We start from the raw sequence: 15,727 nt of genomic DNA, 5'->3' as shown, positions 1-15,727 counted from the left end.
TTCCGCCTCCCGGGTTCACGCCGTTCTCCTGCCTCAGCCTCCTGGGTAGCTGGGACTACAGGCGCCACCACCTCGCCCGGCTAGTTTTTTTGTAGCTTTTAGTAGAGACGGGGTTTCACCGTGTTAGCCAGGATGGTATCGATCTCCTGACCTCGTGATCCGCCCGTCTCGGCCTCCCAAAGTGCTGGGGTTACAGGCTTGAGCCACCGCGCCCGGCCGAGACGAGTCTTGCTCTGTTGCCCAGTCTGGAGTGCAGTGGCGCCATCTTGGCTCCCTGCAAGCTCCGCCTCCCGCGTTCACGCCATTCTCCTGCCTCAGCCTCCCGAGTAGCTGGGACTACAGGCACCCACCAACACGCCCGGCTAATTTTTTGTATTTTTAGTAGAGACGAGGTTTCACCGTGTTAGCCAGGATGGTCTCGATCTCCTGACCTCGTGATCCACCCGCTTCGGCCTCACAAAGTGCTGGGATTACAGGCGTGGGCCACCATGCCAGGTCACACTTAGTTCATTTTTAAGAAAATATCTGCCAAATGCCCAAATCTGAAAACCATCGTATTTGTCTGTCAGTCTTTCTAGTAAAAGGGTGTTCCTTGTAAAAGTGGCTAATTCACAAACCAAACACTTGCACAATAGCTTTTCCTGGGAGAGCTATGGTACTTTGGTAGGCAGCCAAATTGCTTGATATGTTCTTCCCTTTCATTACAGAGAATATAAAAAAAGGTGTACTTAAAGGTCATGTTTTAATATAATTGATAATTCTTACTGCTTCATCAAGGACATTCTGAGGAGAAATTGGCATTTGTATTTTATTATTTTTACTGTGAGCGTGTAATGTTAAAGAATGTAATGACTACCAGTACAATCTGTTGCCACTGCCTTAATCTGTGCTAGGTCACCAGCAGTTTTATCCACCAGTGCTTTTGCACCTTCTGTGCAAGTGTCAACTCTGGGAAAAAGGCAAATAATGTTCAGGTGTTATTTATGAAAATATTTTGACCTTGTGGATCCCCAGAAAGGTTCTCAGCAACTCCCAGTGGTCAGCAGCTGCCTTGACAACTGCTGTTCTAAGATAAAAATTGGACTTTGCCACAGGACTGGTAAATTTAAGATGAGGCCACAAATGGCAGAGTAAGGCAGAGTATCACAAGCACCACGTGAGAGTTATAGGCTTTTGTGAATATTCAGAAGAAAGATGACACTCAGCTGAGAGAGTATCAGTAAAAGTTTTCTTGAATGTATTAGTATTTGAAATGGTCTTTAAAAGATTAGAAAGTTTCAATGGGCCACTATTTAGGGTAGTAGAGGAAAATATTTCATGTAGAAGCGATAGCATGAGACTAGACAAGAGGGATATGTATGGAATTTTGGGAAAATTATTTCATCCCTTTGGACTTCAGTTCCCCATATCTATAAAATGAGAGGATTGATTTTGAACATTTAGGTTGCTGCCAGGTTTAAAGTTGGATGACTTTGAGTACTATTTTTATAAAGTTGTTATTGTTGTCATTATTGTTAGGACTAGAGATATTTAAATGATTATATAAAATTTAATGTTTTAAAAATATAAAATTAAGGTATTTACTCTGTGTGTACCATTGTATTTATTTGTATATCACATTTGGGGAGGATAGTAATGAGGGATTTTTAAAGTACTTTATAGAAAACAAATTCTAAATGTTTGTTTTACTTTCTGATTTTTATAGTCATCCTAAATTGATTTTGTTACCTCTTTTGTTGTATTTATTTTTCATATCAGAGGTTGGTATATAGGCAGAATTGCAGTGTAATAAAATAGACAATATGCTTACTGTGTATTAGTTTTTTTTTTTTTTTTTTTAGTGTTCACATTGCTAGAATTTGCATTCATTTGTTGAGTCATCATTTATAGGCACAGTGCCATAGATTGGTCTCACTCTGTGATTTTACTTTTTAAAAATGTCTATTTCAATTACTGTGAACAAGGCTAATTGGAAACGTGGCTGCTTCTGAGTTTTCAGACATTTAGAGAGGAGTTAGATGCATAAAACAAGTATAGTCTACTGCTGTCATATAGGACAAAAATTTCCCCTTTGACATTAAATGCTGACTTCTCTTAAGAATAGGAATTATGTATCATTAATTATATATGCTATAGTGCTTAATACAAGGCCTTATAGTAGTCCCCTAGTCAAATAAATATTGGTTAAATTGAAAATGATTCTGTGGCCAGGTGCAGTGACTCATGCCTGTAATCCCAGCACTTTCGGAGGCCAAGGCGGGTGGATTGCTTAAGCCCAGAAGCTCAAAACCAGCCTGGGCAACACGGTGAAAGCCCATCTCTATCAAAAATACAAAAATTAGCCAGTTTCATAACCAGTCTCAAAAGAAAATCAAAAAAGAAAATAATTCTAATGTAGAACTTTTAGTTGAAAATATGTTTTCTTTGAAATATCAGGCTTTTTTTTTTTAAGCAAATTTGATTTAGTAGCTTCTCATCTTTGTGTTTTTCCTTGCAGCATTTAGTGTGAATTTAATTTAAATGTTAATGGTAAATTATTATCTCAGGAGATAGATAGGAATATCTTGTGTTTTGTGCAAAGATCCCTGAAGAAAATGGTGTATTTTACTGACAATTTCTTATTGACTCTCTTTTAGGAATGGATCGTGATTATGGCCCTGGATCTTACGGAGGTCTGGCATTCAAGGATATTTATCTAAAAATTCTTCTTTTGAGTGCCAGTAAAGGTGAGCATCATATAACTTTTTTCTTTTTAAACTCTTATAGGGATGGATCGTGACTATGGCCATGGATCCTATGGGGGTCAGAGATCCATGGAGTCCTACCTAAACCAGTCATATGGCATGGACAATCACAGTGGTGGTGGTGGGGGTAGCAGGTAAATTGCTTAATCATTTGGCCAAATAATTAGACAACTATAAGATTCTGGATATATTAAGTATTCTTTAGGCATGTTATGATACTTGAACTTCACTGTTTGCTATTGAATCATCACCTTAAATGTTTAAAGGTGTTAATTAATGGGATAAAATTTAAATCAGGATTACTGGCAGACATTATTTTAGGAAAACACCAGATAACTATATCATGTCAATACAATAGAGTAAGATACTGTTTTAGCAGTGAACTTTTAAAATTCTTTTACTTCTAACTTCTTGTCAATCAAAATATCCTGAAAATGATATAAAATGTTATTGAAAATATTATTTATGAAGCTTTTCTTAATAATTAAAAAAAATCTTTTCTAATGTGGGGTGCTGTGTAAATTAGCAAAGCAGTCTAACTAGAATGGATTTTACTGAAACAGTCTAACATTTGCTTTCTAAGAAACATTCAAGACATACTCCTTTAATTCTAATTTTAAAGGAAGAGCATATTGCAATAATATAACTATTTTTAAAATTATGTTCAGGTTATTTATTGGCAGGTACTACTTACACCAAAGCACTTGTGCTCTAGCTTAGGAGCGTTGTATTAAAGCCATGAATACTATACCTTTGACTAGTCTAGATTGTATTTATATTTTACTGTTACTACTGTATAAAGCTTAAACCTACTTAAACAACTACAAGCTTTAAGGTTGACCATATTTCAGGAGAAGGGGTGTCTACTTTTTGAGGCACAAAGGTTCCTGCTGAATATAAGTAAAACTAATTAGTAGACATGTGAAACAGTCATCCTTCTTCATAAATTGAAGGATCCGGATTCCTTAATGATGGACTGAATGATGCTTACTTTCCTTCTTTCTGCTTCCAGTGTGCCACTATGATTTATAGTAAAGAAAATTAAGAAAGTGAACAGTTGCAACTATTTTGCTTATGTGATAGATGTTTTGAAAATGTAGTTGGAAATAGGAATAATTTTTATATGGTTACTAGGATTCAGAAGTAAATAGTACCTTCTATTTAGTGATCTGTAAATAATTGAAGTAATGTAACAATGTTTTAATATGTCAGTTATTGCCCTTTTATATTGTGAATGTAATGTGCATAAGCTATTTCTGTAGATGTTATTGTTTTATCTCATGTGTAATTGTGGGTCTTTATAAAATTGTGTTGTAAGATATCAAGCAACTTTTGTAATCCATGCTTTGGGTTTGTGAGAAGGAAGATGATTTATTTCTTCTGTTAACTCTCTTAAAACCTCGAGGAGACTGTGTGCTCCATTTTAAGGATAGTTTTATGTGATAATTTCCTGAAGGATATAATTTTTCAAATAATTGAGTATATTATAAGATGTATTCTTTTTCATCTGCCTTGAAAATTCATATGCAGAGGGTATATGTTGGTGATCTTTTACTTTTATGTTTTATCTGTTTATCCTTCTAGATTTGTTAGATTTTCTAGTCTATAAGTAAAAAGTGATTGAGGATTGATTAATTGACCTTGGCTGAAGTTTGGCAGATTGTCAAATTTTTATAACCAGAGATAATTCCCCAAATTTTGACTCCTACAGACACAATGAAGCAGTTTGTGATATAGATTATTGGGAGTGCAAAAGGATCTCTGTGTGTCACAAATAACCTACATCTAAGTAGACTTCAATTTGTGTCCCTATTGAAAGCCAAAATATTGTACATGTTTTGTAATTTTTAATAATAGAGATAGATTCAAAAAAGTTTGAATAGTTTGTGAACTTTAGCAAATGACCTTTTCCAAGACTAGGGCTGGGCTTAAATAATGACAGACAAATCTTTTCTTCTTCATAAAATAGAAAAGCTGCTAAGAAGCAGATTTTTAAGCTAAGTTTTACTAAACTCAATTCATGTTTAGAATCTGACTCAGATAGCTTTCTATCTGGTCTCACGTTGAACTGCCCAGCCCTAATCAAGTGTGAACAAAAGTAGAACTGTGCAAACCAGTATGGTATAAATGAATTTTAGTTGATAAATGTCATCTGATAATTTGTCTTTTGAATTGTCTAACATTAGTAAGCTTACTTTTGTTTTTTCCCTCACTGTGCAACTTTTCCAGGTTTGGACCTTATGAGTCTTACGACTCCAGGTCTTCTCTGGGTGGGCGAGATCTGTACAGATCTGGCTATGGTTTTAATGAACCCGAACAAAGCCGCTTCGGAGGTAGTTATGGTGGTCGATTTGAGAGCTCCTACCGGAATAGCCTTGACTCTTTCGGAGGTAGAAACCAGGGCGGGTCTAGCTGGGAAGCACCTTACTCCCGTTCAAAATTGAGGCCTGGGTTTATGGAGGACAGAGGAAGAGAGAATTACTCTTCCTACAGCAGTTTTTCTTCACCCCATATGAAGCCTGCACCTGTAGGCTCTCGGGGGAGAGGAACGCCTGCTTATCCTGAAAGTACGTTTGGAAGCAGAAACTATGATGCTTTTGGAGGACCATCAACAGGCAGAGGCCGAGGCCGAGGAGTAAGTACAACAGAATCTTTTCAGATTCTTTTCACTAGTCACTCTTTTAAACCCTTTCAAGACCATCGCTTTCAACTAGAATAAACACTGTTCATCCCAGTGTATTTTGAAGCAAAAGCTGAGTCATAAACATAATTTTAGGTTGACTGTAAAAGTTTTCCAGCACCTCAGAAAATAAGTGGCAGTTTGAGATGATCATAAAGTTGTGCCAAATCTCCCTTTATTAAAAAGGTGAGGCTGTTAGGTTTGGTCTAAAAGGGGTTAAAAGGAGTTGCATTTTTCCTTGTAAACACTAGCAGTTTTGCTGGTGGAATAGTTTGTGGATTATTGTGAAAGGTCACTGAACCCTTTTTGAGTTTTTGAGTAGGTTAAAGGTGCAATGTATGATAAAATGTTTATACTTTGTTGCTAAACTCTAGCAAGTAGAATTTCTTCAAAGCTCCATGTTTCACATTAAACACAAGAGACTAAAAGTTGATGATAGATCAGAATAGCTTAGCCATGTTTATGTGGTGAAGAAGTTGATGTGTATAATAGATTGTACAATGATTTGTGGTCAGTGGTCAGTGTAATTTTGCTAACTCACTCTTACAATATGTCCAATTGCTGGTTGTTTAATTTTCCCTCGTGTTACTAGTTTTACTCTTGAGAAATAATTTCCACCTGTACAGATACGTTTATGATTTCTTCTTAGGAAGTAATATTTTGTAAATTATTGCTTAAATGAGTAAATATACTAGTCCACAATTGTTTAACGTTAGGGTACATAGTGTAAACATTATGCTTTGTGTTCTTAGGTCACTTGATTGACATGAAATTTTACCTAGTAAGTGTGTGTAGATTGTGGGGTTGTTATATAGTCTGATCATTTAAAGAGTGTTGTATTTTTGTTATAATGTAAGAATCCTTTTAAGTCAGCTGCTCTTAATATTTTCTTTGCAGAGGAAAGTATTTCTAGTAAAAAATGTAGTAGGGTACGTACATGTTTTTGACTGGTTATTAACCTTTGGTATGTCAGTGTAGCTTGGTATACTTGTGTAGAAATTTTGCATTTTAACAGTTGCTCTTTACTTATGTAAAATGCATTGCACCTTTAATGTGTAATTAAGGGAGATTTTCCTGATATGACTTTTTAAATTACCTGGAAACACAACTAGGTTAGATAGGCATTCCTAAGCATAGTATAAAAATGTCAGCAACTGATACATTACAGTTCCACTATACTTCATGATCATAGGTTAATTGAAAATAGTTGGGATGACAGGCTTTGGGTTTTGAATTGAAAATCCATTCTAGTTTGAAAATTTGGAAAACACTTAATATTTTCCATGCTGTATATTATTTTAGGCAAAGTGTGTTTTCTTAATGAGGCTTCAAAAGTAAATTTCATTTTCATAATAGTAAAGCAAGTATTCTTGTACTTTGTATTTACCATTCTAGTCTGAATGGACTTTTCTTTCTTTCCTCCTGTTAGTGAAGTAGATGAGCCAATAGGACCTACATTTTAAATCTTCACTTGTACAATTTCCCTTGGGTCCTTCTCTTCAGATTACTCCTCCATCTTTATCTTCTAAAAGTAAGATTAGCAGAGTAAATTTCTGTGGACATGTGGCCTCTTGGTGTAGATTTGGATAATGACAAGAGAAGAGGAAGGGACACAAAGAGTCGTTTGGTTGCATGACTCTTCATCTGTAAACTTTTGTTTCTTGGGCTTCGGGGTCAGAAAATGTTTCTCTAGGTAAGAATGTGAATGGAACGTCAGATGCAATTCTTTATCTGAAGTGTGTCTTGGAAGTTGATGCATGGTTATGCTTTAACTCTCCTATTTCATACTAATGTTCCATCTCGCCTTCTCATTCCCTTTTTCAACAGGGAGAATACTAAATGATTTCTGGATCTTTTTTACTTCAAACTACAAATATGGTCTTCTTTGTGTATCTTAGTTTTAAGCCAGGTTTTAGTAAAATAAAGATTTCTTTTAGGGTCTTTTCATGGGAAAACATCAATTAGGAACTCTGAAGAGGAGTTGTCAGAGAGTTGTACAAGTGGTAACATTTGGACAGGCACATATGTTGTCTATAATCTCAAGTAATTTTGAAATGTAAAAGTAAAAACATAGGTAGCAAATATTCATTATTTGTTCTACTGGAAATAAAAATACTAATTCAATGGATTTGAGTTTATGTAATAATTTACAGAGTTTTCAGTGTGTTTTTTCAGAATGGACATGTAAAATTTAGTTACATTCCAGGGAATTTTCAGGTGAAAATTAGTAGATAGTTAACATGAAAATTTTATATGAATTCATAGTTTTTCTTGGACAATATGCTAATACTTATTGATTTCACAAATTTACAGCATATGGGTGATTTTGGAAGCATTCATAGACCTGGAATTGTTGTTGACTATCAAAACAAATCCACCAATGTGACAGTTGCTGCTGCAAGAGGAATAAAGAGAAAAATGATGCAGCCATTTAATAAGCCCAGTGGAACCTTTATCAAGAAACCCAAACTAGCAAAACCTATGGAGAAGATAAGCCTCAGCAAATCACCCAGTAAGTAAGAAAACATAATTGCTATGATTCAAGATACTTTTTATTTTTTTTAATTCCATACTTTTAGGTAATTTTTTCATGTTTATACCAAAACTACTTAACAATTGTGATTGTAGAAATTAGATCTGTAAATTCCCTATTGCAGTTAATAATTGGTCATGAATACCCAAAGATACTTTAAAAATGTACATACCCTGGTCCATTCCTTTTTCCTGAATCCTGTGTGGTTGTGTATCAAACCCTCTACAGCTGAGAAAACAGGCATAGAATAGATAAATAAGCCGGGCGCGGTGGCTCAAGCCTGTAATCCCAGCACTTTGGGAGGCCGAGACGGGCGGATCACGAGGTCAGGAGATCGAGACCATCCTGGCTAACACGGTGAAACCCCGTCTCTACTAAAAAATACAAAAAACTAGCCGGGCGAGGTAGTGGGCGCCTGTAGTCCCAGCTACTCGGGAGGCTGAGGCAGGAGAATGGCCTAAACCTGGGAGGCAGAGCTTGCAGTGAGCCGAGATCCAGCCACTGCAGTCCAGCCTGGGTGACAGAGCGAGACTCTATCTCAAAAAAAAAGAATAGATAAATAATTTGCTGCCTAGGTCAAACAACCAGTAAGTGGTAATGCCAGGATATATTCCAGAGCAAGTAATGCTCTAGAAATCCTGTTCTTCAACCTCCCTATGATTGTAACAGAAATTTGCTTTGTATTCATTTTTCCCTTTTATTTTAAAATAACTTTTTTCCCTGATTATAACATTATAGACATTTTATTATGTAATATTTTAAAAAACTGAAATTGCAATGTTAGATTCTTTCCTCAACATATATTTTCTATAATATAAAATTTGAGAAAAGTTTAAAAATTGTACTTAAATTGCTTTCTCATCATGCCTTATTGTTTAATAAGAAACAATAATCTGGAATTTCTGGAATTCCTGGAATTCTGGAAACCTGATACTAAGCAGAGTATGTGTTGTGGGGATACCTTTAACAATGTGTCAGTTGATAGACTGTTATGTATCAAATTTGAAATTTTGTTAGATGTTACTATAATAGAAAATTCAGTTGATTCTCTTGGGACCTATTTCAAAGATATATTTTGCGTGTATGGTTAAATATTGCAAAAGTTTGATAAAGAAACTGATTTGCCATTACAGCAGATAATATGTATCCCTCCTCCATACCCTCTTTTTTATATTACAAACCTTGAGAATAGTGTTGTATAGCTAAGAATGAAACTCAGATTCTTTAGTTAAATTATGACTTCTCTGTCAGGTGTAAAATGGGCATTTAAAAAGATGATTGCTGAATTTTCCTCAATACAAGGTCTTGCTATGCTATAGTATAGACTATATGACTTTATAGAAAATTAGTAGGAAAGGAACCCTATTCTGTCACTTGGCCACAACATGTCATAGTTTTAGCACATGAAAGGAAGATTAAATTACTTATTTGAGGTAATATATAAATAAGTAGATTTTTCAAAGGCCGTCCAAAAGGATAAGCAGTGCATAAAAGGAAAAATTTAAGGGCAAATAGTTAAGTTTTTTTTTCTAAGTATAAAGTTAAATGTATTACAAGAAAGAACCTGCTCACAATGAGATACCACTCCATACCCACTAGGATAGTCATAATAATAAAAGGAAAATAACAGGTGTTGACAAGGATATGGGGAAATTGGAACCTTCACACATTACTGATGGGAATGTAAAGCAGTGAAGCCACTGTGGGAAGCAGATTGGTGCTTCCTGAAACAATTAAACATAGACTGTCCATATGATCCAGCAATTCTACTTCTAGGTGTTCTTCTACTCCAAAGAATTTAAAATAGTATTCAAACAAAAATTTATTTATTTATTTATTTTTATTTTTGAGACAGGATCTCACTGTGTTGCCCAGGCCGGAATGCAGTGGCGCAGTCTTGGCTCACTGCAACCTCTGCCCCTGGGTTCAAGCAATTCTCATTCCTCAGCCTCCTGAGTAACTAGGACTACAGATGTGCACCACCACGCCCAGTTAATTGTTGCATCTTGAGTAGAGATGGTTTTGCCATGTTGTCCAGGCTGGTCTCGAACTCCTGGCCTCAAGTGATCCATCCACCTCAGCCTCCCAAAGTGCTAAGATTACAGGCATGAGCCACTGTGCCTGGCCCAAACAAAAATTTATATATGAATGTTTATAGTAGCATTATTCATAGTAGCCAAAAGGTAGAAACTATTGAAATATACATCAACAGATGAATGGTTTTAAAAATGTGGAATATTCATATAATGGAATATTATTAAACCATAAAAAAGAAGGAAGTACTTACTAATACATGGTACAACATGAGTGAGCTGTGAAAACAGTGAAAACATGCTAAATAAAAGTCAGACCAAAAAGGCAACAGGCAGGATGATTCAGGTATATGAAATACCTAAAGTAGGCAAATCCGTAGATCAGAAAGCAGATTAGTGGTTACCAGGGCCTTAGGGTAGGGTTGAAATGGGGAGTGACTACTTTATGGGTTGATGAAAAGTTCTGTAACTAGATAGTGGAGATGGTTGCATAACTTTGTGAATGTACTTAATGCCATCGAATTGCACATTTTAAAATGGTTAAACTAGTAAATCTTGTGTTTTGTTTATTTTATCACAATAGAGAATTTTTTTTTGAAACGGAGTCTCGCTCTGTCCCCCAGGCTAGAGTGCAGTGGCCAGATCTCAGCTCACTGCAAGCTCCGCCTCCTAGGTTTACGCCATTCTCCTGCCTCAGCCTCCCGAGTAGCTGGGACTACAGGCGCCCGCCACCTCACCCAGCTAGTTTTTTGTATTTTTTAGTAGAGACGGGGTTTCACCGTGTTAGCCAGGATGGTCTCGATCTCCTGACCTCGTGATCCACCCGTCTCGGCCTCCCAAAGTGCTGAGATTACAGGCTTGAGCCACCGCGCCTGGCCTACAATAGAGAATTTTTTAAAAGAAGAGAACAAATGTGCTTTTATTTTGGAGATTATAAATTTTAAGAAACTTTCCGAGAGCTCCTACAATATGAATATGAGTTCTTGCATCCAGGTCTCTGCAGTGTTTACTGGACTTCCATTTTCATGCTGGGGCAGGTTGCTTTAGTGTTTCCCAAAGTATGCGGTGCCCAAGATGATTTTAGGTGATAAGGATATTATTGCTTAGAATAAGGATAGGACAAATGAGCAGATTTAAAGAAAAATATGTAACAAATAATCACATAGATGACAAGCAGATATGATGGAATTCGTGATGATGGTATTCAAATGAATGAAGTTAATTTAGTGAAGTTTAAGAAATACTGGATAGTCTCCAACTCCGATTTTTTCAGTGAGTTCAATTTCAGATTACAATCACGAAGTAAACCTCATAAGTATGTACTTTATGAACTGATGATTGGAAAGAGAAAATGGGAAAATGAATTCTAGCTTTTACTTTTTTGTGTGATATCATAGCAAAAACTGATCCTAAAAATGAAGAGGAAGAAAAGCGACGAATTGAGGCTCGGCGAGAGAAACAAAGGCGCAGAAGAGAAAAAAACAGTGAGAAATACGGAGATGGATACAGGTTTGTGCTTAGAGTCAGAAAATTAGGCTCATTATAAAATGATTTCCTAGAAAAGGCAAACACATCAATTGTAATGTGAAAAAGTTCTTAAGATTCAAATGAAAAGACTTGTTCAAAGATATAGAGGAATGCTTTTGATTTTTGATATTTATATGTAATCACTACTTAGAAAACATAAGAAAAAAGGTATTCTATTTATAATGGCAATCCAGAAACATAAAATATCCAGAAATAACAGCATTCTTAAAAAGACGTACTTGTCATTGAGGTTTGACTATATGGAGACATAGTGATTTTCATGGTCAGGAACTAAATATTACAAATATATAAGTTCTTTCCAATCCAGATCCCAAAGGAAATTCTGAAGAAGAGTAAATGGGTAGGTACTGACTTTTTTTTTTTTTTTTGAGACAGAGTCTTGCTCTGTCACCCAGGCTGGAGTGCAGTGGCCGGATGTCAGCCCACTGCAAGCTCCGCCTCCCGGGTTTACGCCATTCTCCTGCCTCAGCCTCCTGAGTAGCTGGGACTACAGGCGCCCGCCACCACACCTGGCTAGTTTTTTGTATTTTTTAGTAGAGATGGGGTTTCACCGTGTTAGCCAGGATGGTCTTGATCTCCTGACCTCGTGATCCGCCCGTCTCGGCCTCCCAAAGTGCTGGGATTACAGGCTTGAGCCACCGCGCCTGGCCGGTACTGACTTTTAAGATAATCATTCATTAAAAAGCTGTAATAGTTAAAAATACATGGTAATACAAAAAACTAATTACTATACCAGAATTATTAGCCTGTGAGCAGACTGTCAGGAAGAATGTAATATTTAATAAAGAGGATATTAGAAATAAGAGGGGAATTGGTTGAACAATGAAATAATAACAAAAATAAGTTTAGAGCTTCCTCATATGACACCTGGAATGAATGTAGTTAAAAAAAAAATGAAATTACAGAAAAACAAAATGTTCTGCGAGGAGATTTTTTTCCCAGGCTTAAAAGTTATAGAATAAATTACAAAGGAAATGATGAGCAGATTTGGCTAAAAACTTAAAATTTGAAAGGAAAGCAAACAGACTTGGAAAATATAAACTTTGATTAATGTCCAAATTAGATTAAAACATCACCCAAATTCTTTTAAAAAGTAAGAAAACTAAGATGTTTAATATTTAATATGATGAGGAAACAGCAGCTAGTAATAATTTTAAGGAAATTATTTAAACAACAGTAATTTAAACTAAAAATTTAAATAATAGTATGCCATTTTATTACTAAGGAGAAATTTGATTTGCTGATTAAGGAATGATCAAAGGACACTTACAATTTCTTGGTGACGTTATAATATTATAACTACTAGAAAGCAATTTAGCAGTTTTTTAAAAAATGTCTTAATTTTTCTTAAAGCCTTGAGCCCTGAAGTTTGAGGCCAGCCTGGGCAACATGGCAAGACCTCATCTCTAAACAAAACAAAACAATCCATAAAAAGAAGAGTAGTTCTAGTTTTAAGAACTACTGCTATTTTTAGTCCTTGTGAGTTCTCTGTCCCACTCATTATCTCTTGTGATTCCTTCTTTTGGTAGAAGCAACAGTCAGAGATATATTTTGGTGTAGAAATGAATTTTAAATTAGCCTCTTGGAGTGTAAAAATAATTTTACATTGTAAGATGCAATTTTTAAAATTGCCTTATGAATACTTTTCTCATTAAAAATTGCGGATCTGAATTACATTCACGTTGACATAATCTGGATTATGTTAATGTTAATATAATATATAAAATTGTGATTTGGAGAAAATGAAAGAACTGAACTTTCATTTAGCTATGTTCTCTAACTCTAAATATAAATCTGATGATATAAGCAAAAGAATGTCAACTCATAAATTATCATTGTAGGATATAATTTCTTTAAAGTAGTCTAAATTATGTTCACTTATCAGAGCAGTTTTACTTTGAGTTATGAGGATTCGAGATTGAGTAAATCACTATTCTTGTGATAGGTTCCTTCCCTTGGATATTTGAATGCTTTCAACATAATAAAGAGCATGGAAAGGTTTATACCTACCCTTAAGGGAACCTAGGGAGAAAGAGATGGATGTGTGAGAGATGTACATAAATAATAGTGTATGGCGAAGGATACCAGAAGAGAAGTACAATGTAGTCTCATGAGAAATAACTTCTAAATAAGAGTGTAGGAGGCCAAGCGTGGTAGCTCATGCCTGTAATTCCAGCACTTTGGGAGGCCAAGGTGGGTGGATTGCTTGAGCCTAGGAGTTCAAAACTAGCTTGGGCAACATGGTGAAACTTTATTTCTACAAAAAATACAAAAATTGAGCCAGGTGTGGTGGCACGTGGCTGTGGTCCCAGCCACTTGGGAGGCTGAGGTGAGAGGATAGCTTGAGCTTGGGAGGTGGAGGTTGCAGTGAGTTGAGTTCGCACCACTGTACTCTATGGCCTGGGCAACACAGCAAGACTCTGTCTCAAAAAATAAGTAAATAATGGTGCAGGGAAATCATGGGAGGTGACCATAATGGACGTGGTATTTGAATTGATCTGGGAATGGTGGGATTACAGGAGGATTTGTGAGAGGCAGCCCAGGTAGAGGCCATGGCTTGCCATCAAAGCAAATAAATAGGAATGTGTTATTGTTATTTAGAAAATTGAAAGCAGTGTAGATTGAAGTGACTCTAATGGGGTGAAAGGTATAATCTAATTTAAACATTTAATGGAGACATGCTGTGCCAGATATTATTAAAGGTATTGGTGAGTAAGCCAAAAAGGAGAGATTAGGAAATTTCCTGGATGGCAGCGAAAACATTTTTGTCTTTGTTTTTTGAGCTTACAGAGCTAATGAAGCCCTTTGAGTAGTAATGTGCTCTTACCTACTATAGGAAGTAACAATAATTAATTGAGTAATTGTGTGTTAGGAAATGTTCCAAGGGCTTTGTATGCATTAATTTTTAGAAATCCTCAGACACCTCTGTGAGCGTTCTCATCTCAATGTAAGAAAACCAAGGCCTAGAGAAGTCAAGTAACTTGCCCAAGATCACAAAATGGAATTAGGATACGAACTCAGCAGTTGGCTCCAGAGCTCATACTCTCAACCAGGAAAATAAATCTAGTAGCATTGCAAAGAATTAATTGGTAAATGGAGACTGGAGACAGAAACCAGTTACGTGACTGCTAGCATAATTCAAGGAAAAGCAAATAACGTAAGATAGAAACAGTTATGCTGGGCACAGTGGCTCACACCTGTAATCCCAGCACTTTGGGAGGCCGAGGCAGGCGGATCACCTGAGGTCAGGAGTTCAAGACCAGCCTGGCCAAGGTGGCAAAAACCCCATCTCTACTAAAAATAAACAATTAGCCAGGTATGGTGGTGTATGCCTGTAGTCCCAGGTACTTGGGAGGCTGATGTGGGAGAACCGCTTGAACCCAGCAGGTGGAGGTTGCAGTGAGCTGAGATTGCACCACTGCACTCCAGTCTGGGCAACAGAGCAAGGCTCCATCTCAAACAAACAAACAAACAAACAAAAGAAACAATTAGGTGAGACTGTTCATTATGGAGTGGCTCTTGAGCTTACAGATGTATGCATTTGTCCAGTCCAGGCCTATTAATTATCCCAAAGTGAAGTAGTCTTTAGAAGGCAAGACTTCTATCACCCAAGAATTCCATAGGAGTGAGTTATGATTGTCTGGTGGTGTGCCACTTTGCTTTGTTGACACTACCATTGGTTTAGAAGCTTGAGGATGGAACAACATGTACAATAAGTTGCAGAACTTTGGAACTTGATACTTCTTGAGGTTTGCTTTGGCTTTTTAATTGGTCCAGGCTTGAAGTGGATGACTTATAGATCCACTGGTTCCATTTTTCCTACCCGGAAGCTCCAAAGTGGGCCAGAAATGCAAAGTGGTGTATGGGTGCGGTCCAAATAAGTACTTAAAGAAATAGTTTTTTTGGCCGGGCGCGGTGGCTCAAGCCTGTAATCCCAGCACTTTGGGAGGCCGAGATGGGCGGATCACGAGGTCAGGAGATCGAGACCATCCTGACTAACACGGCGAAACCCTGTCTCTACTAAAAATACAAAAAACTAGCCGGGCGAGGTGGCGGGCGCCTGTAGTCCCAGCTACTCTGGAGGCTGAGGCAGGAGAATGGTGTAAACCTGGGAGGCGGAGCTTGCAGTGAGTTGAGATCCAGCCACTGCACTCCAGCCTGGGTGACAGAGCCAGACTCTGTCTCAAAA

At 36.8% G+C, this 15,727-nt stretch overlaps 1 protein-coding gene across 5 annotated transcripts in view; it reads left to right on the top strand.

Annotated features, from left to right (window-relative positions):
* The window catches only part of ZNF326 (zinc finger protein 326), a 20,151-nt gene extending 8,687 nt beyond the window's left edge, over positions 1–11,464 (top strand). Inside the window, exons 3-7 of one of the 5 annotated variants that reach the window (XR_001889026.1) lie at positions 2,637–2,672; positions 2,767–2,878; positions 5,263–5,379; positions 7,738–7,936; positions 11,388–11,436. Coding sequence is in view for 3 of the 5 variants with exons in the window: in XM_017891277.1 (XP_017746766.1) it covers positions 2,637–2,672; positions 2,767–2,878; positions 4,974–5,134; positions 5,263–5,309 (356 nt within the window). In the remaining 2 variants the exon portion in view is untranslated. Of the gene's footprint in view, positions 1–2,636; positions 2,727–2,766; positions 4,074–4,973; positions 5,135–5,262; positions 5,380–7,737; positions 7,937–11,387 lie in introns of those variants that run through there. The other 4 variants (XM_017891277.1, XR_001889027.1, XM_017891278.1 and 1 more) reach the window with 4 other exon arrangements.
* The last annotated feature ends 4,263 nt before the right edge of the window (positions 11,465–15,727 follow it).

Source organism: Rhinopithecus bieti, unplaced genomic scaffold, assembly GCF_001698545.2.
Source record: "Rhinopithecus bieti isolate Rb0 unplaced genomic scaffold, ASM169854v2 scaffold_19858, whole genome shotgun sequence".
NCBI classification, from domain to species: domain Eukaryota; kingdom Metazoa; phylum Chordata; class Mammalia; order Primates; family Cercopithecidae; genus Rhinopithecus; species Rhinopithecus bieti.
Note: the sequence above shows the minus strand (reverse complement) of the source record. Positions and strands in the feature narration are given on the sequence as shown.